The 24,714-nt window shown below is 46.6% G+C and overlaps 2 protein-coding genes across 3 annotated transcripts; one reads left to right on the top strand and one right to left on the bottom strand.

Moving 5' to 3' along the window:
* The first annotated feature begins 2 nt into the window (after positions 1–2).
* On the top strand, positions 3–17,474 carry KLHL38 (kelch like family member 38). 2 transcript variants are annotated; one of them, XM_061554393.1, is made up of 6 exons: positions 3–1,092; positions 6,674–6,748; positions 9,618–10,661; positions 12,050–12,832; positions 13,235–13,340; positions 13,973–17,474. In XM_061554393.1, the coding sequence occupies exons 3-6, from the start codon at positions 9,918–9,920 to the stop codon at positions 14,263–14,265; spliced, it is 1,926 nt and encodes a 641-aa protein (XP_061410377.1). In that variant the 5' UTR covers positions 3–1,092; positions 6,674–6,748; positions 9,618–9,917; the 3' UTR covers positions 14,266–17,474. The 2 variants fall into 2 exon arrangements, with proteins under 2 accessions (XP_061410377.1, XP_061410376.1); XM_061554392.1 differs by lacking the exon at positions 3–1,092 and having other exon boundaries at positions 6,091–6,748.
* Positions 17,438–23,229, bottom strand: LOC133344299 (chymotrypsin-like elastase family member 2A). The gene is made up of 8 exons (XM_061554400.1): positions 23,074–23,229; positions 22,026–22,120; positions 21,455–21,552; positions 21,020–21,148; positions 20,254–20,390; positions 19,781–19,923; positions 18,932–19,084; positions 17,438–18,447 (listed from the first exon to the last, which is right to left on the bottom strand). The coding sequence occupies exons 1-8, from the start codon at positions 23,111–23,113 to the stop codon at positions 18,343–18,345; spliced, it is 900 nt and encodes a 299-aa protein (XP_061410384.1). The 5' UTR covers positions 23,114–23,229; the 3' UTR covers positions 17,438–18,342.
* Between the last annotated feature and the right edge of the window lie 1,485 nt (positions 23,230–24,714).

Raw genomic sequence — 24,714 nt, 5'->3', positions numbered from 1 at the left:
AAGACAGTGTCTGACACTGTCTTTCCGACAGACCTGTTCTTCACCTACTGCTTGCGTTGTGGCCGAAACGTCGTGAGAATTGTATTTTATTATGTTTTATTTTTATTATTTCCCTTCTACGTGACTTTACCGAAAGAACCATGAAGATGTGGTTCTTATGTCTGTGAGTGCCACTGGCTGCCCACGCGGTTGTTTAAAGTGCGAGGGTTGCCGCGCAAGTTGCAAAGACGCAGTGGCGCACGCGATTAATGGCTGAGCCTTGTTCTTTGACATCAGCGCCCCTCACTCATTGCTCGAGAAATAAAACTCAAAAAATATTGCACGACCACGGGCCACGTCTGTATTTATTTTGTGCGTCTTTGGGAGTGGTGGCACACATCCCACTACATTCCAGAGCTTTGCGGGCAAGGGTGGGTTGATCGCATGACCTTGTGATATTTACAAACCCACTGGACGGCGAGTTTCCCGGGAAATTGCAGTACAACAAGCGGGCTTGTGTCTGCTGACCTTGTTAAGATCCTCGCACGTGTGGGTATTTCCTCGATCTATTACCATTCTAGTGCGCGATTACACATGGTTTGGCCATGACAGATGGGTGGGCCTTAAACTTTATAAAGCCTCAGCACTCAGGTCAATTGACGTTCTCCAAGAAGACTCAATTTCAGTTAAACTCCGGTAAAGATTCTCCCTCCCAGATGTGTGCACGTTTCAGGCAATGGTCCTTCGTAGCAAATAAACGCATATGCAATGAAGAAGGGACCTTTCCCGAAACGTCACCTATTATGTTTCCTTTTAAGGCCGTGTTATTAACGTATGTGTTGAGTGTTTTTGGGTTTATGGTTGGGATGGATATCTGCAGGGGGACGTTATTCTCCACGAGACTCGGCTTCTTTCCCCGGATCTGCAGGGACAGCAGACGCCCCAAAGAATGAAAGCTGCTCATTTGCAGTCGCAGCCCTGACTGTGCCAGCCGTGTAAATTCCACAGTCCCGTGGCGGGGACTCATTTCCACGCAGGACAACCGCTGATGACTTCCGCAGAGTGGTGGTGCCGATTCCACCACTGATCGAGTTAAACTCGCAGCCTCCGATGGTGAGTCTCGCTTTGGTGGCTTTGAGCACGGTGATGGTGGATGCTGCGTTAATAGCTGCGGCGTCCTCGGGTTGCACATCATTTGTACAACACTGGCAATTCGGTCCCTGGGAGTTAATGTCCGGTTTATTTCATTGAAGCGGCCTCGGGATCTGACCTTTTGATTCCTGCGCTGTAATCTACAGTGTTTTCAAATCTGTTGCTAAAAATATATGGTACGTGCAGTCGTGAACGGCTGTTGCTTGGTGACTACGTTAAGCCATTGGCTTGGTGCAACCATCGACCGCATTAGAACATAACCAGGCCGATCCACACATCTAAATGGAAAATTAAAGACAACCACAGTCGTTGCGATTGTGGCCATACACCCCAAACTATGAACCACACAGTAAACCCATAGAGATTCATAGAGATAAATGAAGACCCAGATGAGATACATTACATTAAAGACAAGCCACAGTAGTGCAACTCTGGTCATGCAATCCAAACTATAAAACTGATCGATTAGGACGGTTGGCAAACACACGGTGCAAAAAGTTCTACATACACGTACAACCACCGCTGTAGTCTGTGCTGCATCCATGGAGGAAAACTACAAAAACTGTCTCATGACGCACTCTCCTTGTGGCTCGCAAACCTCGACATTGGCATTTAGCTCGTGAACTCTGCTGCCATCGGACGCAAGAATAGAAGAGCGCAGTGGTTCTCAGTGTGGCGCGCGACGCTCCTCCAGGTAGTTCGCGGGGCTGTAATGCAAATGCAGGTTGATCCGCAAATAATGGCAATGTTTTCTAACTTTTTTTGGCACATTAATGCATATTTTACTCATGATATTTAACAACAAAAATGAAGTTGGGGAAACTACCCTGATTAAACTACCCAAACCCTAGGGGGCCGTCCATTAATCACGTCACGCACCTAGGGGGGGAGGGGGGTCCAGATGTTTGTGACGATGTGTGACAAGGGGGGAGGGGGGGTTTGAGAAATGTGACGTCACATCAAAATGCGCAACTTTAAATAAATACTAGCAGAAGTACCCGGCGTTGCCCGGGTGAAAAATATATTTCTTAATAACCTTACATATATACACAGATTTCATTGTTATGTAATGTTTGAAAGTTTTCAGAAGATTTTAAATGTATTTTCCCCCCGGGCAACGCTGGGTATATCGAGTTTATACCACAAAGTCGTCGCTTGACACGGGTGGGGTGTCGAGGCCTAGTACCGTGCAGAGCCTCCGGCCTCACCTAAATTGCCCACCCGGCTGAGGCTGGGTACTGGGGCCGTTAACCCCCCCCCCCCCGCGCTACAATAATACTGTCTAATCGCTATAATTATATTATCTACCGACCCTATAATAGTAATTGCACACATTGGGGTGGGGGGGGGGGAGTGAAGAGGACGTGAAACTTTGATGAATTTACCTCAGAGTCGCGTGTTAATGCATGCGCATATTTTTAACGGGAATTAAAAATGGCGTCCACCCCGCAGCGAATGCGTCGCTACCCGTTGCCAGGGGCAACCGCCGTGGAAAACCAAACGGACCAATCGCGTCTCGCAAATCCCTCACATTTCGTCCAATGAAACTGCGTATGGTCCGGCGACACACAGACAAACAGACACACACAGACACACACACAGACAGACCGACAGACAGACAGATTTGCGATTTTATATATATAGATTAATTTAATAGAATTGTTATAACAACACTAATTTTGATTAATTGTCATTATTAACTATTTTATTATTTCAATTTACTAAGGTCACCTTTTATTTATTCCATGAAGGAGCATTTTGCTTCTCCATTAGTTAGACGTTGAATATTTTAAAGTGAATTTTATGCTAAATTTCAGCTTTCCAACGCCTCCTTTTTATACATGTTTTCTCCTACAACATCAGTGCAGCGCCACATTAAATACGCGCTACAATGACAATAGTTTAAAGTGATTTGAAGGGGGGGGGGGGGCAGAGCTTTGTTACGTCATATTTGAGGGGGGGGGGGTCTGACTTTTTGTCACGCCGTGTGACGAGGGGGGGACGGGGGGGTCAAAAATCGGCCAAAATCGCGTGAGGTCATTTATGGACGGCGCCTAGGATCTAAATACTCCCCATAAAAATGCATAAACACCTTATCACTGCGTGTAAAAAACATATTTATGTTCCGGCAATATTAACCATTTAGCATGAGTGGTATTGAGAGAGGTAAGTGAATGCGTTTTGTCACCAGGGGTGTGGGGCTGGGTGGTCCACGGAAATGTTTCCATCGGCTGAGTGGTCCGCGAGTCAAACAAGTGTGAGAAACACTGCAACAGAGGCAACGGTGCCCCCTGCTGGTAACAGGGTGTAACCGCTCTGATAAGAGCCTTAAGACACCCAGTTTAAACGGATTCAGGCCGTTTCTCCCGCTGACTTCAGCGTCTTCGATGGCTTGTTTTAGTTTGGCTGTTGCATCGGCTGGCATTTACACTGAATCTTAACAACGTTAAGCATGGCTTGGTGTTACTTGGGCATCTTGCAGCAACCCACAATTCTTACAAACACTGAAGTTGCTCGACACGTACCGCGAGAATCGCTTATCACGTACCACCACCACCACCACTGATGTGGCCCTCTCTTGGATCAAACCCACGTTTCTTTTTATAACATAAAGATGTTAGTTTTACATCACAGGTCTGTAAATTCTACCCGTTGAGCGATTTCAAATTTCGCATGACACTGCTAGACGTTAAGTAGATTAATATACTGTACAGTAGATATATTTTACCAGGTGAAGTCCACTGAGCTCTTAGCTATTGTTCAGAGGCGACCTGGCCCCATATGATAGCTCGTCAAAGTGGCTTAAATCACATGTGAGAATTTATAGTAGCCGCTAAATAAACTAAACGCGTCTTTCTAAATGTGGAGGGGGACAAACCCGGAGGACCCAGATAATAATCCACGTGATCACCAAGGGGGAGAGAGATCACGGAAACTCCAAATATACAACAGGCATCGCCAGGGTCCGGGTTTGAACCCAGCTCCTCGTGCATAGCTGGTGAGGGAGATAACATCTCGACCTAAAGTCAGGCGGTTTCACGTTTCAAATGTATTTTGTTAAACCAGGATATACTCCAAGAGAGCAGGATAGGAGTCTAATTTGCAATAGTGACCTGGGGCATTGATCTGGCAGTAGGGGGGCGATGATTCCTGCAGTGTATAATCACAATTGGCACATTTGAACTCTGGAATTGCACACAATGGCCTACTCTTCCGAATGACGCCAGAGTATATTTAACTGATGTCCTGTTTTGCTAAGGTGGCTGATTTGGGAACATTTTGTTGTTTTCTGAGAATCTACATCCGTCATTTTAGTTTGTTTATCACCCAGATCTGGCAACACTCATGAACGTTGAGCTCACTGCATCCAAATCTGAGGGATGATTATTGTATTAATATTAGCAATGTCCGGTGATTTAACCAAAGCATCCCCGATATAATTGGTCATTACCAAATAAGATACAAAAAAACCCAATAACCACAAGCCACGTCAAGCAATCTTAATTTTGGAGCTTTCGTGACTGCAGGAATTATTCTTTGGTTTTTTCGGTAAAGTCACGTATAAAAATAAAATAATAAATTAAATAATAGCATACGACGTTTCGATTGCAACACAAGCAATCATCATCAGGTATAATGAAATAGCGACATAGAATATAACCAGAAAACTATAGACAGACATATAAGCAGACAGATATCACCAAGATACATAGAGAGAGCAACCCAGGTACAGAGAGAGGTGATCGTCTCTGTGGGGTGGCCTTAAATAGACAGAGGGGGGCGGAGGCAGAGAGAGGGAGGGGGTAGGGAAAACATTTACATGTCAATGAGTACGAAGGGAGGGGAGTAAGGTAAGCAGGCTTAGAGGGAGACAGAACACACTAAATTAAATAACCTAGCAAAGTATCGAAATGTTATGTAAAACGACACAGAGAGTCGGTCAACACACAATTAACGCATTGCCTGGTCGATTACGTATTTCAAAGATTGCTAAGTTAGAATTTAAGTGTGAAAATTCCAAAGAAAGACAAAACATAAAAAAGAGGAACGGAGACACACAGACAGAGCAGAACCTAAGAACGATACAAAACGAGTGTAGACAGAGAAAATTACACTAAATATACAGGCAGAGAGAGAGAACAAGAAACCCAGAGAGAGAGAAAAAGGTAAACTTGGAACTTCCCCGTAGAAGTGGTTCAATCTTGAACCACTTGAACCACTTCTACGGGGAAGTTCCAAGTTTACCTTTTTCTCCCTCTCTGGGTTTCTTGTTCTCTCTCTCTGCCTGTATATTTAGTGTAATTTTCTCTGTCTACACTCGTTTTGTATCGTTCTTAGGTTCTGCTCTGTCTGTGTGTCTCCGTTCCTCTTTTTTATGTTTTGTCTTTCTTTGGAATTTTCACACTTAAATTCTAACTTAGCAATCTTTGAAATACGTAATCGACCAGGCAATGCGTTAATTGTGTGTTGACCGACTCTCTGTGTCGTTTTACATAACATTTCGATACTTTGCTAGGTTATTTAATTTAGTGTGTTCTGTCTCCCTCTAAGCCTGCTTACCTTACTCCCCTCCCTTCGTACTCATTGACATGTAAATGTTTTCCCTACCCCCTCCCTCTCTCTGCCTCCGCCCCCCTCTGTCTATTTAAGGCCACCCCACAGAGACGATCACCTCTCTCTGTACCTGGGTTGCTCTCTCTATGTATCTTGGTGATATCTGTCTGCTTATATGTCTGTCTATAGTTTTCTGGTTATATTCTATGTCGCTATTTCATTATACCTGATGATGATTGCTTGTGTTGCAATCGAAACGTCGTATGCTATTATTTAATTTATTATTTTATTTTTATACGTGACTTTACCGAAAAAACCAAAGAACCACGTCAAGCAGTTGAAAACATTGTAAAGTCAGTCACACAGTGCTGAGCTTCAGTACATCGTTCAAGTTTCCCATGCGCTGTGTGAGGAAAACAAAACAACACCTCGTGGCATAGCTACGACGGGAGATTGCTACACCAGATGGCTTCCTCGGCGAGACGTTCCCTGAGACTGATACCGAGCACCACACAGGGCACACGCGGTCCCGTCTCCGCAGTCTTTTATTTCCCTCGCACTGTTGTTTCCTTCGCCTCCACTTCTAGTGGGCGCCTCTGAGAATTTCTGCAAGGATCTCAAATGTCAGGCGCACGGCGAAGTTGGCCCCTATAAATAAACGCATCACTGGCGACAAAACTGAGATGATCCGACGGCGTCACTTCCACTCCCAACCACGCGCTGGAAAAATAAACACTCGGTATAAACACATGCCCGGACCAGTGTGGACGCGCACACGCATAACACAGACACGTGACGTGCCGGGATTGTGCGGTCCAGATTGCCCAGAAAGCAAGGCGTCCCGTGGTCCGTATATAACGACGCCGCATCAGACGGCGCCAGCAACAAGTAGCTGAGCACACAGCCACACACGGGGCCAGAGCGCGCCCAGCGTAGGGTCAATCGTCTTTAAAGAAGCCCTTTTTCGCCTGCTTATCCCCCCCCCCAGGTACTAGCGTCGGAATCTTGACAAGTTCGCGGGAGAGCGAGGATCAGGATGCGTGCCCTGCAATGAACTCTCAAGGTATGGTGGTGACCTAACCTACGTTCGCCAAATGCTCAGTGGCAGCAGTTGGGTTGGATTTTTGATTGTTAAGTGCAGCGGTGTGATGGTTTGCATGCCTGATTTGTAATCCAGAGGCCGTCGGTTTGATTTAATCTGCCACAGCCGTTGAAATTTGTCCAGACGGCAGTATAAATGGGCACACCAAAGTTAGCCACTGTGGCGAAATTTTAACTCTCTAGTATGGTATACAGGAGGTCGTGGGTTCGATCCCGACCCTATATGTATACAGTTTGCAGTCACGTGGATTTTTCTCCGGGTCTTCCCGCTTTTCCCTCCATATTTAGGAACATGCGTTTAGATTATTTGGCTGCTATTAATGTTAACATGATAAGCCACTTAGTGGAGCTATCATTTGTGGGCAGGTCGCTTCTGAAAAAGCGCTATATAGCTCAGTGGGTCTGAGCTATATAGCGGGGGGGGGGGGGGGCGGTTAACGGCCCCAGTACCCGGCACAAAAAAAAAAAAAGTTAATTGGTAGTTCGCATGTGGTGGGACAAAATGTGGGTACGTTCCACCATGGAAGAGCAGGTCAAACACCCTCTAGAGGGGATGTCGGGGATTCCCTAAAGTGGAGACCCCTCTGCCGTGTGGCTTGAGAAGGAAATTGCAGGGCTGCGCATTTACCTTCGGCTGTTAGCTGTAACAGGCCGGTTGACTCGAGGAGGGGGGCTCATAATGGTCGTATCGGGGTAGTGAGCCAGCATCCCTGAGAGTAGGGGTTTGAGTCCAGATTTCAACCACCTGTGATTAAAACAAGTTATGAAATTAGTTAAATGTTGGTGTGACTTAATATGGTCAAAGCGATCTTTCGGTGATAAATATATAGGATGATTGACATGTTTTAAGCACCGTTTTTAAAATAAGTATTATTGTCTCAGCTAGATCACCAATGTCTGCACAAAGTAAACAATTTAACGTAGTTTGTTTACATCATCCTAACGTAAGCCTAAAATACAGAAAATAAACAGTAATCTGACGGCGCATGTGTGCCAAATCACTCTTCACACAGCGTGGGGAAACACCATCTCGAGTTGGGATAATATGGCCAGTGCTCCTTGAAGGACACGTTGACTGCGTAACAATGGGAAGACCTGACTTTTAGTGGGAGTCGTGGTGATACTGTATGAGTGGGCCTCAAACACTGGGTATCAACTGCAGGATCCAGCAGAAGGAATGACGCGATGGTGGTGGTGGTGGTGATGAGGATGACCTCTTGATGCGACTGTTGTGTAATAACGGATTGAATGTTATTTTTTTACGGCCACAGATTAAAACAAAAATAGCAACACGTCAATAACAGCTTCAGAGTCGCCAGCAACACGGCCAAACACGTCTGCCTCGCCACATACGTGTCTCGGGGAGATTGGTCAAAACTTCATCGCCCGTCCTATATTTAGGTAGACGGGCAGGCGGGCAGGGGTAACGTGATGGGAGACTCGGAGAGGGAACCAAAGTACTGTATATGATGCGGAGTGCCGTGGGTGTTTTTGGAAAGCACACCAACTGCTCTCCTTATCCCGCATCCATAGGCAGAGTTTGACTTCTATATTTGGGGGCGGGGGAGGGGCAGATGTTCGCTTTGGCCTTCACATTAGGAATCGCGGGCGCAAAAAATAAATGTATTTATTATTAATCTTAATGGTAAACTACTGAAAATTAATTAATAAAAGTGTCCAGTTAGTGGGGGGCCCTCATGTGCCCCCAAAACTCCGCCAATGCCCGCATCTCAGTTGTGTTCCAACTCAACGATTTTTTTTCTCTCTTCTGGAAATTTCTCTGCTAATGTTGAGATATCGTAATTGCAAATAAATGATCGATATTCACGAACGCTGTCTTCACATAGCCTAGGCTGACAATACCAAAATTTAGATTAAAATATCTTTTTTATAATGTTTTTGCAAACAGAATGTCAAGTCAAATGTCAATGTGTTAATCCTGCTCAGTGATAGAAATTCAACGTTCTAATGCCCTTAGGGCAACCACTGTTGACTTCCCCACAAAATAGTATTTATTTTAACTACCCCGTAGGGAGATGGGTTCAGTCAACCTTCAACCAGGATTTGAAATCGCAATCTTCTGCTTGCAAACTGCCTGCTCTACCACTGAGCCACCAGGACGAATATAAAATATAAAAAGTTTAAGAATAAATAATTCAGAATATGATTGGTATTACACATTGCAAATGTAGTGTAATAGCATGTGATTAACGTTACCATCTCTGGAAATATGATTACAGTAATGGCTTAGGTTAGCTCGTGCTCCTGTCCACGTGTGCTCGATCAGACAGGGCCGGTGTCATGGTAATGTCTGTGACGTCACGCTGCACGTGGTGAAGGTCAGATGCGTTGAGGAATGCAGAGCACTCGGGTAAACACGCACGTGAACTCGGGAGAGGAGCGCAGTGACCAATTTGATATTTAGAATGGATTTATTTTCGGTTACTTAATTATTTTCGCCAATCATTGACTTCTAGGAAGTGGCTTGACAGGGAGATAATATTTTTAATCCTGCAACAACAGTAGAGCCGTGTTGCGGCTCTGCAATTACCCAGCTCCAGCAAAATGATTATAATAAACGCTGGTTCAATCCCCGAAAAGGAATACAGATTTGGTGCACGGATTTATGATCGATTTTCTGTAATGGATGGAAGTAGCACTTCCTAAAACAACACAACCATTACCTCCATTCGTTCAAGATTGGTCATAGCCCAAGATTCCTACTATTTATTTTTCTGTTATAAGACAGCACAAACAGTGATTATTGCGCTGTTTTATATTTGTTCTAACCGCATCTAAATGGACATGTTATTTTTGTATTTCACTTTCAGAGTTCACCAGCACCAGAGCAACTCTTCTTCGAGCGCCACATGGCACAACCAAGAACAGAACACGCACAAAAATAACACCATAAAGCCATTACGTACAATTTTATTGTAGAATAAATAATCTTCACTTGGAACCCTTGGAGTGAGGAGTGTAACTTTACCTCGTGTCAGAGAACGTTCCAGAAACATGACTTCACAGAACTACTTCTGAGGTCGCTTCGATAGACGTGTCGCTCACACTAGTTGGGACACTTTGGTGCACGGTAGTTTCCAGCAGTGAGTCAAGCCACCGTGAACGAGACAATGGAGGCACAGCCACCGCTCGCGTCTCCCACTTCCCCCGCGTCTCTCATCACGGACATCTGTAATGTCTCCACGGACGACTCGTGCCACGGGTGCCCAGAGACCTTCATCTTCCGCTCGTCCTCCCCGGCCTTGGAGCTGCTGCCTCAGATGAACGAGTTCCGTCTGCAGGGCATCCTCACCGACATCTCCCTGCACTGCGGCGCTGCCGAGTTCCGCTGCCACCGCGTCGTGCTGGCCGCCTGCTGCCCCTACTTTCGGGCGATGTTTTCCCACGGATTCCGCGAGGGGCTTGAGGACTCGGTGCGGCTGGGCTCCGTGCCGGCGCGCACCCTCGCCTCGCTCCTCGACTTCGCCTACACGGGCGAGGTGTCCATCTCAGAGGAGAATGTCGGCGAGCTGCTGCAGGCCGCGTCCATGCTGCACTTCAGGGAGGTGGAGGGGGCCTGCTGCTCGTTCCTCGAGCGCCGGCTCAGTCCCCAGAACTGCCTGAGCCTCATGGCGCTCGCCGACACTTTCGGCTGCCCGGGGCTGTGCGGCAGGGCGCGGGCGATGGCATTGAGCCGCTTCAGGGAGGTGGCGGAGAGCGGCGCGGCACTGGCGCTCACGGGGGAGGAGCTCGCGCGCTACCTGGAGGACGACCAGCTGTGCGCGGACGAGGAGACCGTCTTCCAGACCATCGTGGCGTGGGTTCGGCATGACCCGGGCAGCCGGCTGCAGCACCTCGAGCGACTCTTCATGAAGGTTCGTTCGCTCGAGCGATTGATTTTTTGTCTAAATCGCTCGGTCGGTCGTTTATTTGTTCACGCCACGCTGGACGTGCAGGGGATGATTGAGCACAAGGAAAGATCACTTTTATAAAATGTCGATAAGGGGGGGGGGGGGGGGGGCAGTGACAGAGGTGGAGCTAGAGTTAGAGGTAGGGTCCAGGGGTAGTGCCAGTGCTAGAATCTGGTCTGATAGAGCTCGGCTTACGGCTCGTGTTTGGTTAGCTTGTTAGGTCTAGGTCAGTGGTTCTTAACCTTTACTGCAACCTTGCACCCCTTTGGTTCTCAATCGTAAAACAAATGTACGTTAATAAATACATAGGTTTGATGAAACAGTTGTTGTACTTATGTGCCCTTGCTTAATTTGTGTTTTGATGATTTACCTTCGATTTTTTTTTTGGCAATGTCTCGCACCCCCAGAAAGGGCATCTCGCACCCCAGGTTAAGAACCACTGCTCTAGGTGAAGGCTGCTGGCTGAGCGTTTTTTGTCCTAACGGTTTGCCCACCATTGCCATTATTATGGTCTCTGTTTGAAATGGTGGCCAACTTTTGGTTCTAAGGTTATGTGGGAAATTCCCCGGGAGCAGCGCCACCTCAAAAACCTCAGCAGTCGCATCTTTAAATTGTACTCACTCTTCACTTCTCACGTTTACAGCAGACACCTGTAATCCGTTACTCTGAATGCAATTGCATGCAACCTCTTGAGCTATCATCAGGGTGTCCTGTATAATGTGACAGCACAGAAAATGGGTTCTGATTGCTAATGTGTTGTCTCATTATATTTGTGGGTTTGTTCTGGATATTCTCGTTTTCTCCCACGTAAAAAAAAAACCTTTATATGTATAAAACAATTTACCTTGGTCCAACATCCCAATGCTAGTTCTTCCTGAGAATAATTTTTAGATTCGGGACACTGAAAGGCGAACACTTAGTGTGTAACTGCTTGGCAGCAGATAGTGTGAGATGGTCACCTACCAAGTCAAGTCAAAATGTTTCCCTAACCAAAGAGCGTTGGGCAGCACCCTCTTCATTGTGGCCCTGAAACATTGGAGGACTTTCCACATTCCCATGGTGGAGAAGAGTTTCACTATGGGATGACCAGTGCTGACTTCCCATGAAGTGATTCTTTATCTGCCCCATAGGAACTGTAGTTGCAGAACCAAATGTAATGGGGTGGTTGTTTTGTGCAATCATTGGTGACCAGTTTGTGACCAACAACTCACTATGCACGGGCGGCTGCTTGTATTAAATCCCAGGATCTCAGCCATGCCAAGTCAGCACCCTGATCTTGGAGCCACCCGGCCACCTCAATACCGCAGCGTTCTTAACTAGCGCGCACACTCTCGCACGTGCATGCTGCGCAGGTCCGGCTCGAGTACGTGGACCCACAGTTCTTGGCCGTGTTCGTGGCCCGCGATCAGCTGGTACGCGCGTCTCCTCCGTGCCGCGCCCGCGCCGACAACGCCGTCGCCAAATTGACATCCCCGCAATATCACCAGCGCCACAACAACTGCCACAACTCCGAGGATGGTTCCTCCTCTTCCTCCTCCTCTTCTTCGCCGCCCGGCTGCTCCTCACCGCCTCCACGCCACTGCTTCCTGCGCGAGCACCTGGTGATCCTGGGTGGCCGTGCGGACAGCGCCCGCACCACGCGCTCCGTGCTGCTGCTGGAGACCGCCACGCTCGAGGAGCAGCCACTGACCTCCTGGCTGAGCCTCCCCAAGCTGCCCGGGCGCTACCGCCAGCCGTCGGCCGCCACGCTGCACGGTGCTGTCTATGTGACGGGCGGGATCCGCGTGGGGCCGGGGGCCTCGCTGGGGGCGCCGTGCACCGACGTACACCGCTACTCACCACGCGCCGCCGCCTGGAAGCCCGCGCCGCCACTGCTCGCACCGCGGTACGGGCACCAGAGCGTGGCGGTGGGAAGCCGCCTGTACGTGCTCGGTGGCGTTGGCGGTGGGGGCGGCGCCAGCGGGGAGGCGGCACTGCTGTCGGTGGAGCGGTACGAGTCGACCGAGGGCGAGTGGCGCTGGGCGGCACCCATGCCCGTGGCCGTGGGGCAGCCGGCTGTGGCTGCGGTGCAAGGACGCATCTACGTAATCGGCGGAGAGGAGCTGCGGTCCAAGACGCCCGCGCGCATCATCCAGGTATTTTAAATGTTTTTTGTTGATGTCGTTCCACCCCACCCCCACCAGGATTTTAGGCTGATTGTGCGACCGATTAACAGCGACGCCTCCTGTTATGAGATGGATCCATTGGGATCTCTCGCAAAGTGGTGCGAGCCCACCCGCCTTGTTAGAAGATGGCCCGCAGAAGGATACTAAAAGTGACCTCCGGAACACGTGGAAGGGGGCAGCATTTTAGTGCATGGCTGCCACATTAGAGTAACGAGTGCAGCGTTCATTGCATGGCACTCAAACTAATGTTTTTCATTTTCAGAGCCGGAATTTTGCCAATTTAAATGCAGAACCCGATTTAATGTTGCGCACTTAATCAGGGTATTTATCTTTGTGTGTGTGTCTATGTACGTGTGGTTATGTGGCCTGCAGATTTATAACACAGAGTGCGACGCGTGGTTCAGACTGGAGACGCGGATGGTGAAGAACATCAGTGCCCCCGCTGTGGTCGTGGATGATAAGATCATCGTGATTGGCGGTGCGTGGCAACTCAGAGAGGAGTTCGAGTCAATGTCAGAAGTGTCCCTTTGCTAAACTGAGAAACAGGGTGGCTCTAAACCAGGGGTGGTATTAACCATTCCCACAGTGCATGTGCCGTTCTTAGAATGCAAGGATATCATGAAGGAAAGCACTGTGATTCACGGAAACAGATCTTGGCTCCCAGTAGGGGTGATGTTGGTATGTGGTTATTCCAATTAGGTAATTTTAGTACTCGAGGGACGAGTATAAGTGACTGGTTGAATAGTCATTTAGCATCAGATGAAGGAATACTACTAATGGCTGGTTGGTTAGTGTTGGAGGTAGGGCTAGTATTCATGATTGGTTGGCTAGTTGGTTCATGTTAAAGGTATGGATAATATTGTTCGTTGACTAGTTAGTGATAGAGGGAAGGGCTAGTACTAGTGGCTGGTTAGCCAGTTGGTTAAAGTCAGGGGTAAAGATAGTGTTCGGTTGGCTCGTGTACTCTCCCCCACAACCACATTTCAGTGCTTGGTCTTTTCCCGAGTTAACCAATTCGATGTATGATGCAGCACAGCATCACCTGGCCTGATAAACGTTCGACAGATCGCCCGTTTGATCGAACGCCCCTGACTGGTGCGCGTGGTGCAGGTTACACGCGGCGTGTGCTCTCCTACGACCCGGCGTCAAACCGCTTCTCGCGGCTGGCCGACCTGCGGGAACGCCGCGCGCATCACGCGGCGTGCGTCCTGGATGGCCGAGTCCTCGTGTCAGGCGGCAGGGCCATCACGCCCACGCCCAGCGTCGTGGACTCGGACTCGCTGGAGTTGTACGACCCAGCCGTGGACGCGTGGGCGCCCGCGGGAAGACTGCCGTACTGTCTCTTCCACCACTCGTGCGTCACCCTGCGCAGCCCCCTGCTCCTATTCGACGGCGCCACTTGAGAATGTGATCGCAGTGTCAGCCGTGGTGTAAAGTTACAACAACTAAAGCGCCTGGGAAGCTCAAGTGGGATGCACGGAGAGCTGGGAACGTCTCCTGCCGTTAGCCCCACCCACTCTTTAATAGCCACGCCCACTCAACCACTAGCCTGGCCCACACAGTGAGCAAGCCTCCTGCCCACTCTCTAACATTAGCCCTGCTCACTGCTCACGGGCCTCACCTGCTCCTCTGCCAGCCTTGCGCACAAATCGGGCAGCCCCGCCCTTTGCTCATGTCATGAGTCGAGCATGAGGCCAGGACATTTGAAAGATCCTGATTTGCGCATTAGCTTCGAGACACGAGGACATCCTTTCTAAAATAAGGAATTTCTGGCAAAACCAGGACGTTCAGCTGTTTTAATGCAGTGGCGCAGGTCTGTGACATCACAGTGCATTGTGCAGATGCCGTCGCTCGCTGTAAGACTCAAATTGATGCAAGGCATGATGGGCAGCATATTGCAGTACAGCAAGTGGGTTCCGGACCTGCCTGTATGCCATTTGAGAGTGTTTCTGTCGAAGAGGAATTTGCCAAACATCTGAATGTAGGACCTGTCTGACAGCAATGTCTTGAGACTAAGTAAGGCTTTTCTAGATAATAAACATTTGTCTACATTATTAATATTAATGTAGGAGTTATATTGTACACGTGGAGTTATTGTTCTTCCCAAAAAGAATTCATCCACGATTGGAATCGTCACTTTAAGTTATGGCAATCAAATTGTAGTGTTTGTGGTGGTGGAGAATCTTGACATCACTAATTCATGTTAAACGAACGTGTACACAGGAATATTGCTTTCAAGTGGAGTATGATGATAAAGTGCAGTGTTGTAGAGTACAAACGTGACGGTTCAGTACTATCGCATTCAATGTTACAAGTGGAGTCAACAGTATTTCGATTTTCAGATCAACAAACAATCATACTTTTGTCTATTACGCAAGCACTCAGTATTGCTGACAAATAACGTATGAACGACGCGTCCTTATACAGTATTGTGTAATAATGGAATAGTTTGCACATAGGTTAGACTAGTTAACTCACAATTGAAAAGCTGGAAGTGAAAATCTGCCCATAATTTCTCCGTGAGTTAATGAGAGACGTGTCACTTTGTACGAAGCCAAAAGTCAACAAACGTATTTGGGAATGACACCCAATGACCTGTGAATGTGGAATTTCCACCTCTGACTCTGGGTCATGGACAGATCAATACAGGAGTTATATATGGCTCTGGGCCATTAAATACTGGACATCTGTGAAAAAGAGCTTGATATCTCATCGTTTTCCTCCAGTATTAACAAAGATTCTGATTCTGAGATATGAGGACCGTCCCATGTGCCCGTTTGGGCAGGGAGACGATTTGACTTGGCTATGCACAATGATCCCCATGCTTTGGATTGGAACTCAACTTTCTGATTTTCGAGCACTCTGCCAGAGCGACACCCAGTGGCACAAGGTGAAACCTAGTGCCTCGATTATTAATATTGACACGAATCGCCACAGTCAGTAGAGTTTGATTAATTCCAATAAACACACACGAGCATTTTTTGCATTTTTTAAGTGTTGTTATATTCCATATAATTGTAGTACTTTGAAAGTATTACATTTTATTAGAATGTATGCACAGCATTGGTGGTGTTTGCTTAGTTTTTTCTTTTTCACATATTTGTATTGTTCATTGTAAATTTATGTGTTAGATGTAATGGACAATGCATTGGACACGAAATGTTGTACAATGCGGACACACTGCCAGTTGTAAACCACACCAATCGTGAACATCCCATATTTAGGCTCTGTGGAGATTTCATTCTTGGCGCAGGGGTCTCCAATTAAGATCAGTATTTCCTCACACTTGATGGACAACCGACACATTTTGACCTTTGGCTTGACTTCAGTCTTACATGCTGCCACTGCAAGTGCTGTTAGGTGAGCAGCAGTGCCGTATTATCCTAGTAGCAAAAGTAGCATATGCTACGGGCCCCGCGCTAAATGCTTTCAAGCTATGCTATCAATTTCAGTTCAGTGATTCTGCACTTGGTCTATTACTATAGTACTATTACTACCTTCAACTTTTATGAACGCCTGTGTTTAAGGTTAACGATTTGTCGTATTATCTTGCTGTATAGCAATTGAAAAAATACAATTACTTTACTATGCAAGTAAAAAATGTGTGTTTTAATATTTTTGTGTTTAAAATAAAATAGGGCCCTTTTATAACATGTGCTACAAGCCCCGCACTAGCTCACTGATGAGCAGCACCTATTTAGGCTCAGACAATACCTGGAGGGGTGTGGGCAACAACACCACACACAGGCCATCCTTATGCAACTCCGCATTGCTCATGATGATGTTGGTGGCCCCCAGTTCAGGTTTCTACTCCAATTTCCCACGGTTGCTCTGCATCACCAGGAACTGAACCCCCTGAACACCACTGCCACCGCATGAAAAAAAATCTCCGTTTTATAAATAATTTCTAGTACTGTATATTCAAAATGCACTGTTATTTTACAATAACCTTGTGAAATATTAAACAAGGCATTGTAGATTCGGCATTGTTAATGTCAAAACACGCATACACTATATATTTATACCGTTGTATTATTATTACTGGGTCGTTGAAAGTTCAACTCAGGACAAGCTCAGTGAGACAACTAGCCGGATATGATCAGCAGAAACTCATTGCGACTGCTAATGGCTGAGTTGTGCTCTTCCTGCCATATTGATTGTGGTATTGCAATTCGTGTAGTTACAGCCCCTCAAACCGAAGTTTTGCTTTGCAGGCATGGGTGCATAGCTAGTGACTGGCGAGTGTTCAGTGAGGAGTGAGAACGGGAGTCGGGTGCGTCTAGAAAGTGGTGAGTGTTAAGTGAGCGATGCACGTCTATTTAGTGTGTCGGATGAGTTGCAGGTTAGTGGTGTCCGAAGGTCAGCCGAGTAGAGATGGTTAGGCGAGTCGTATGTACTGTATGTTGAACTTCTTTCGCACCATACGTAGCCTAGCAGTGCCTGGTGAATGAGTACTGTACCGTGTCCAGTGAGTGCAGGATGAGTGGTGATTAGAGTGTTTGGTGAATCGTGACTTTGTGTTAGGTGTCTGGTGAATGTGCACTAACGTTCACTAGTAGTTTACATAAATCAGAATGTTGTTTGCATTTTTTATTTTATTTTTCACCAATCAAAACTATACACCAGCAGATTAGAAATGTATAGAGCTTAATGCAGTATGACGAATTCAGAAAACACATCAGATGCATGAATCATTAAAAAATACATTTTCTTTACAATGCTGTATCACCCTGAATCAACTGCCTTTCCACAATACAGCATTATATCTCGTGATCCAATCCAAACTCAATTGATATTGGAAGAAATTGCACAATTGCTACCTTTCCTTGACCTATATATTAAAGCCTCAATGACAATAATTAAATGTAATATAAGTTCCTGGATATGTAGGGGCTGTACATGTGCAACAAAGAAACCATTAATAGGTGGTCTAATAGTCCGGTGAGCTTGCAACTCCAACTGTGGCTTGGGAGTATATAATTTGTAAACTGAATGGATGATTTTGATTTAAAGCTTTCGTGACTGCAGGGATTCATATTCCAAGAATATGAATGGATGATGTTTAAATTTAGCATGTATCATCAGTCGAAGAGTAGTGTATATGCAATATTGTTTAACAATGTCTTCACAAAGGTAAAGGATTTTAACTTGGTATGCAAAGTGTAGTGTTATGATGGAACTTCAATTTAATTTTTTTTTCCAAATTGTATTTTCAGTACTGGATGTGCAATATACATGTTGGTATTCCAAATAAATGTTTTGTTGTCAAAATATAGAACTGGTCATCATCTGATCTAAATGCCATATTGTGACAGTATCATTAACACTAATAACATGTCTGGCATGGCCACACAAACTCACTGACTAGAACCACCCATCCTATGCTCACAGGCCCAGTTCCACATTAAACAGGCCATACCAATAGCAAGGAACTGTAATTCTTGGGTTAGTGGTAGCATTGATATAAAGAGCGTGATGCTTTAAGCCTGTGGCTTCTTGAATGCGGCAATTGTGGCATTAACTCCGCTGTTGATGCTCTGCTCTCCTTCGGCGAGCTTCGGGGCTTCACGGTACACGCTCATGACCTGCGGGAGAAACGGGAAATGGGTGGTATTTGAACGTCAGTACCTACAGATAAACGAACATGATAGCAATTATACCTTGCCGATGCCAGCCACACTGAGTCTACATGCCACCTTTGCATTGTCATCGATAACGATAAATAGGTCATCACACTGAGCCATCGCTTCTTCTATTGTAGTCAACGCCTGACCTATCTTGTGGTTTAATTTTTCCATTTGGTTGTTTTGCTTTTCATGGTAACATGTCCATTTCAATCCTCCACACATGCCCCATCCATACAACCTTTCCCTGACTATGCACCTACATTGGTATTTACAACAATTTCAACATTGACAATGATATTGCCATTGAGAAGAACAATAACAGTAATGATATTGATAGTGACGAGCTATTGAAAATGTTTCTGACTGTACCATTTTACTACAATATTGATGTTGACAGCGAGGTAATGGTAAGAACATTGACATTGATAGCCTCGGCACTCACGGTGCTGATCCAGCTCGTGTAGGCTGACACGCGGGTGAACACGGTGGGCTTGCGGATCGTGTTGCAGCCCAGAGATGATATGTAGCTGGTGATTCCCTGCACCACCCAGGCATTGTCCCACCGCTGGCAGTTCAGTGGGCCACCTCCATCACCCTGCGATGCAAAGCAGAGCACAGACATGCATCCACGTTAACTCTGGGTAAAAACTTGATATGATGGCAGGTGCCAGCAAGGGAAAGTACAAGAGCTTAGAGCTCTTGTATCGGTATCTGGATGAGAACATTTAGCAAGTGTGCTTTCGGACCGTGTTGCTAAGTAACAGAGTAATATCGCACAACCCCAAGGCCTGATCCCTTCCAAAACACCTGACTGTGTCTTGCCCCACACTACTCAGGTAGCTATACATACGTGGCAGGGTCTGGAAAAGTAAAAATATGACAAGTGACAACTCAATACGTACCCTGTTGGTTCTGGCGTTAACTTGGTCATCATTTTATTTTCTTGTTTATTTATTGATTTAATGCAGTCATGCATACACTTACTTTGTGAAATTTTAGTCAAATCTTAGTCCATAGATTTAATTTAGTAATTCTCTTAGACGAGGCGATTAAAACAGTCACACTATTTGTCGACTCGAGTTATTAAATGGGTTGAATGTGTGCCCCCTTCGCTCCCCCAACATTACCAGGTCAGCCAATCAGTGATGTCAGTGGTCATAGTCATCGCCATGCTTGGTGATTGTTGTTCACTCACTGTTGACTAAATTAAGATGTAAAAGAAACATTTTGCTGCCAACTATTTTCGTTAAGGAATGGGCGCGGGTTGGCTCGCGTTGAACTCCATACGCACATAGCACGCAGAGCGGGTGCTGCCCCCTGCACAGATCACGCTGCTCCTCAGGCTGCTCCCCCACCAGCTGGGCTGGCTGCACGTCGCGTAGTCCACCACGGGCAGGCTGGCCTGCTGCAGCGCGCTGGGGAAGGGGCCGCTGGCTGCTCACGTGCACAGACAATGTGAAGACGGAGAGCGTTGGTGAAAGCATCGGGGTTGTGTGGCGTTAACAGGCGCTCCCCAAGCGAACTGCCCAACTCCCAGTGCTCAAAGGAGAAAAGCCACGTAGCAACACCGCCACCCTATTGGCATCGTTATGCCCACGTGTAGGTGGGGGCTGCATTCCCCTTCTGGTGGACAGGGACAGCTGCCAATGGGGTCCCCTTGGCTAGGCTGCCGCAGGGTGCCTCAAGATACATGGAATTTGATGCAAAGTATACATAGCTCTGCCTCCTCTTGTGTTTAATGCACACTGAGTGAACGGTACTCACTGTCGAGGGATCCCCAGCCCGTGGCGTAGCACGGGTAGTTGTTGGGCAGGATCTGGTTGGCGCTGGGCAGGCAGGCGAGGCGCACCTTGCTGGAGAGAGCCACGGGCGACGCAATCTTGAACATGGCGATGTCGTACCTGTGGGGGATTGAGACAGGGGCAGCCGTGATGCGACGCTCAACACCGAACATAACATCAAGCAATGGGGGTTCAGCACTGTGCACCTTGGTGATGTGGGAGATCAATATCGCAGATCCTATTATTTGCTATTATACTCCACTGATGTATGGGGGGAAATGACGGATAATAGGAAGAATTGGACCATGGATAATATGAGATTGTGTGGACACCACATCTCCCACAATAACTGTATATTTCAGTTATTGGATTATCAGAGGCATTGTAGGAGATGAAGCAATAGCATTGTGTAGTATCTGTCTGTCTCTTTGTCAAACAAAGAATGGGTATGTGCTGGAAACAGTGTAGGAGTACAAATCAAGACAACTCATCGCCTTGCCATTAACACTGCCTTCTATAATATAATACAATTCTACTGTTTACAAATAATCCTTAACTGATATATGATATTCAAATTATGCGTTCTTTCGTTTTACGGCAATGTCCATGATAATCTTTGTTTAAAAATAATCTGTCTTTTGTCTGTTGGAATATCTCTATGAATGTTTGTCTCCATGTATGTTTATCTGTTGATTGCAACTCTGAATGTCACGGTGTCACGGAACCAGCGCGCCCGTGTGTGTTCTCACCCATTCGCCGGCATGCTGGGATTCCAGTAGCTATGCCAGACGGCCAGGCTCAATGGAGGGGTGACCTCCCCGAACTCGGTTGTGGACACACTGTGCTTTCCCAGCACCACCCTGTAGCTGTAGCCACTCCTGCACGTTGTGGTGGATGTGTGGAAATAACAGAGCGACGGACGGTCTTAATCACTTACACCTGTAAACATTGCAGTGAGGAATTAATAAACAGAAATTATGCGAGTTACTGCATGGTATTTTCACTGCCACATTGCGGCATCGTGTAAAGGTCATTTATAGAGGCTGCCTCTTTGCTCCAAAGATCCACTGCTCCACCTATGGTGGCTGCAATGTGGTACAGGAAAATACTTGATAGCACCTGGACCCCGGTGCAGTTGCACCGCCTGCACACACGAGAGCGACGCCACTGATGCCGTGACTCACGTGAAGCAGCTCGCAGAGGTGAGCACCCATTGACTATCAATGAGGGTTCCTCCGCAGTAGTTGACCCATCTTCCTCCAGAGTACCTCTGCACGAGCGCCTGCAATGCACACACAGCGTGGCGGTGGTGATTACGGTAGTTTTTTCGGAATGAGTCAAATTTCTATATCGAATAATACAGTACTAACTTAGCCCTTTTGTAAATCGACTGCCTCACAAATGCTTGCCAGAGCTGGTTGTGAAGAGATTTAACCTGGGACTAGTTAGGATTTCACTCACAACTGACGTTAGCAGTCGCTGGGAATGTAACACATGCTGCCTGGTTCGTCGTGCAGTGCATGAAACACTGCGCTTCCACTCTGCCATTACCATATACAGTGACTCATCCAATGTCTTTGCGAAGAATGGAAGATCTGAACATGTCATGTTGCACACATGTAGCCCTTTTGTCAATCCACTGCTGGATGATGGCCTCCACGTGGCATGTACAACAATGGATGCTGCTGCTGCACTGAGATCGACTGACAATGCATCGTGTGGCTGTGATGGCTGTTATTCAGCCTCTGCCGTTACCTGCCAAGGCCAGGAGTTGGCGCGAGCCTCCACGCCGTTCACCACGCGGATCTGGGGATACGCTGCGATCCCACAGCTCTGAGCAGACACCTCAGCTGTAAGGGACAATAGCACACACACAATAATATACACAATAGCACACACGCACACAATAACACAAACATAAGACCACACAAATCTCCCTGATGTGTTTTTGGTTTATACCTTGTACTTTTCTGCATGATATCCGATGTTTCACTCCACGTTACAGGAGCTTCTTTTACATATATTGTTTTATTTAAAACCCGAAACCGCGACCATGACAGAGGGTGTATCAACGTACATGCAACGTTTGCATATCCAGGTTTTGTGCCCTCGGGTAATTTTTTTCTCCTCAACCTGGGGCTATTGTGGGTATATCGGGATCCTTTTATAACCCATGTGGTATAACCAAAATAACGAGTAACGTGAAAAATGAGATAAATTGGAGCCCAGATCCGCCCATTCCCCTCCTAGGAACTACTCTCATTCAGAGCATATTGAAATAATGTGAGGCCTGTGGAATGTTCCCCACCTCCTCACCATTTCCCCTGGTTCCCCTGTTCGGATTTATCATCGTATTGCCCTCAGGTGATCCGTGTTATTTAGGGTTATAAACTAAGGTGCTCCATTGCGACCATAGTGTATGATGATCGACTCCAATGTCGCCAGGAAGGGGGTTTGGGGTCCTTCCAATGAGCTAAGTTAGTTTTCCTCGCCATGGTATTTAAGGCTTGGGGTCACGTGTTCTGGTGTTTGGATATCCCCGCAGGATTCAGGCCCCACAGGGGGGAATCCACAGAGGGCCCAATATTCATGCCACAGATAATATTAAAGTATTTTCCAATGCCCTGGAAGAATTTAGCGATATCCGGGCACAGTCAAAGGGCATGTAGGTATGTCTGGTGCCAGGAACTTCTTCTAGAACTCAGTCCAGTTCCTGAAGAAAATGGAAGGGTTGCTACACTTAATCAAATGCGTGCATTGTAATCACTCAGCAGCTCAAGGTGTCAGAAAGAGGAGCACTCACCTCCAACCAGCAGGGCAGCGCAGACAAGAAAGGCGAGCATGGTTGATCGATGACTCTCCAATTTGCTAGAGATTGAGCTTCTCGATCACGAGTGAATCCTCTCCACTGCCGTGTCTCACAGTTGGGATCTCTTGACTTTTATACAGAATATGGTGCACACGTGAGACCTCTAAAGGCAAACAGAATAAAGAGGTCCAACTGGCGAACACATTCGTATGCAAATGTAAGGTTGATTTATTCCAAATAAAGACGTTGCAGTGTCTCTACTCTCAGTAGGTGGGAAGTGGTGGACTATTCATGCTTTATTTTTCGAGGGCTTTCAACGTTGTGTTGGAAACGTACACATGTATCCAATGTTGTGTCGTTATGCAAATACAGATTACATCCTCGTTGGTATTTGACTCCGCCTATTATTTCCAACTGGTTGATGAAACGATTAATACCTAGTAGTACCTCTTTGTGCGAATGTAATAGTGGTAGTTTTACAGGGATACTGTCTCCCACCATAAGTATGGGGAATCGTCACCACTGGCTTCTGGCCACCACTGAAGTGAACACTGCCCAACACTGGTTGAACAGGGAGACACTTACCTGGCTTTCAATTTGAAATGTCATTCTGTTCACCTTATTTGAAGGGCATTTAGTAATTCTTATTTTATTTTTCAATTAAAACGGGTACAAAATATAGCTGTTATGATAAAGTGTTTTAAAGGACCACAGAGAAGATGCGTGTATTAGACTAAATATTGTCTTTGGGGTATACCTGGACCTTTTAAACATGTTTGCTTTTTAATCTTGCCATTCTAAAGTGGAATGTTTGTGGACCAGTAGATATTTGAGAATCTTCCACACGTGATGCGATACAAAATGGCCAGGAGATGTCCATTAGTGGTGAGCATCGAGTGTTTTCCCACATGCCTACGTGCTGGTTTACTTATAGTTCTCGGGTTTCCTTCCAACACACCAAGCACTCATTAAAGGATTTGGTGAAACATCCCAATCGAGCGTTTTCCACTTCTTCGCTAAAGAAAAGTCGCTGCAGCAGCTGTTGCACTACAGATTCCAAAGAACTGGAAATCGACTGTGTGCAGCGCATACAGCCGTGACCTCGTGACCTCATGTGGCATACCGGCATTGGGTTTCTCAAAGCGGAGCGGTGCACAAACAAGCCACACACTCTACACCTCTTTATTCCCCACACCGCACGAGTCTGCCAGGAGTTGTGTTCTACATTTATGCGCCAATTCCCAAATGATGTAAAGGGAGTTCCTGGGTTACGGAAGGTTTAGGTACCTGAGAACGATCCGTCCCCTGAATTTTCCATATGTCGGAAACTGAACAATTTCCCCCCAAAATCAGGATTAAATCCCATAACTGTAAATAGTTGTCTCTCCCCTACTCGATTACTAGGTTCGTTTTCTCTCAGTATTTCACTTGGGTGTGGAAATAGTTAAAGGATGTTAACTGTACTCTGATGCGTGCATGTATAGCATTTGCTATACATGCAAAATAAGAAATGTGCTATTATATTCAAAAGTAGAACATTTGGCCCGGTTTCATGACAAAAAATGCAAACAGATATATATGATTTGTGCGTAGTGTATTATCACGACTAATTGGCTGTGTCGGGTGGTGGCGGGT

The sequence above is a fragment of the Lethenteron reissneri genome, chromosome 19, assembly GCF_015708825.2.
Source record: "Lethenteron reissneri isolate LAM-NWPU_2019-01 chromosome 19, ASM1570882v1, whole genome shotgun sequence".
NCBI lineage: Eukaryota > Metazoa > Chordata > Hyperoartia > Petromyzontiformes > Petromyzontidae > Lethenteron > Lethenteron reissneri.
The sequence above is the reverse complement of the archived record's forward strand: the minus strand, read 5'-3'. Positions and strand labels throughout refer to the sequence as shown.

Bases quoted from the DNA above. Each gene is read 5' to 3' on its own strand.
- KLHL38 (XM_061554393.1), top strand. From the start codon at position 9,918: ATGGAGGCACAGCCACCGCTCGCGTCTCCCACTTCCCCCGCGTCTCTC. The intron at 12,833-13,234 runs GTATTTTAAATG...TGTGGCCTGCAG, and splicing joins CGCCCGCGCGCATCATCCAG to ATTTATAACACAGAGTGCGA. The intron at 13,341-13,972 runs GTGCGTGGCAAC...CGCGTGGTGCAG, and splicing joins TAAGATCATCGTGATTGGCG to GTTACACGCGGCGTGTGCTC.
- LOC133344299 (XM_061554400.1), bottom strand. From the start codon at position 23,113: ATGCTCGCCTTTCTTGTCTGCGCTGCCCTGCTGGTTGGAG. The intron at 20,391-21,019 runs GTGAGAACACAC...AATCCCCCACAG, and splicing joins CCCAGCATGCCGGCGAATGG to GTACGACATCGCCATGTTCA. The intron at 18,448-18,931 runs GTGAGTGCCGAG...TTTCTCCCGCAG, and splicing joins ACACGAGCTGGATCAGCACC to GTCATGAGCGTGTACCGTGA.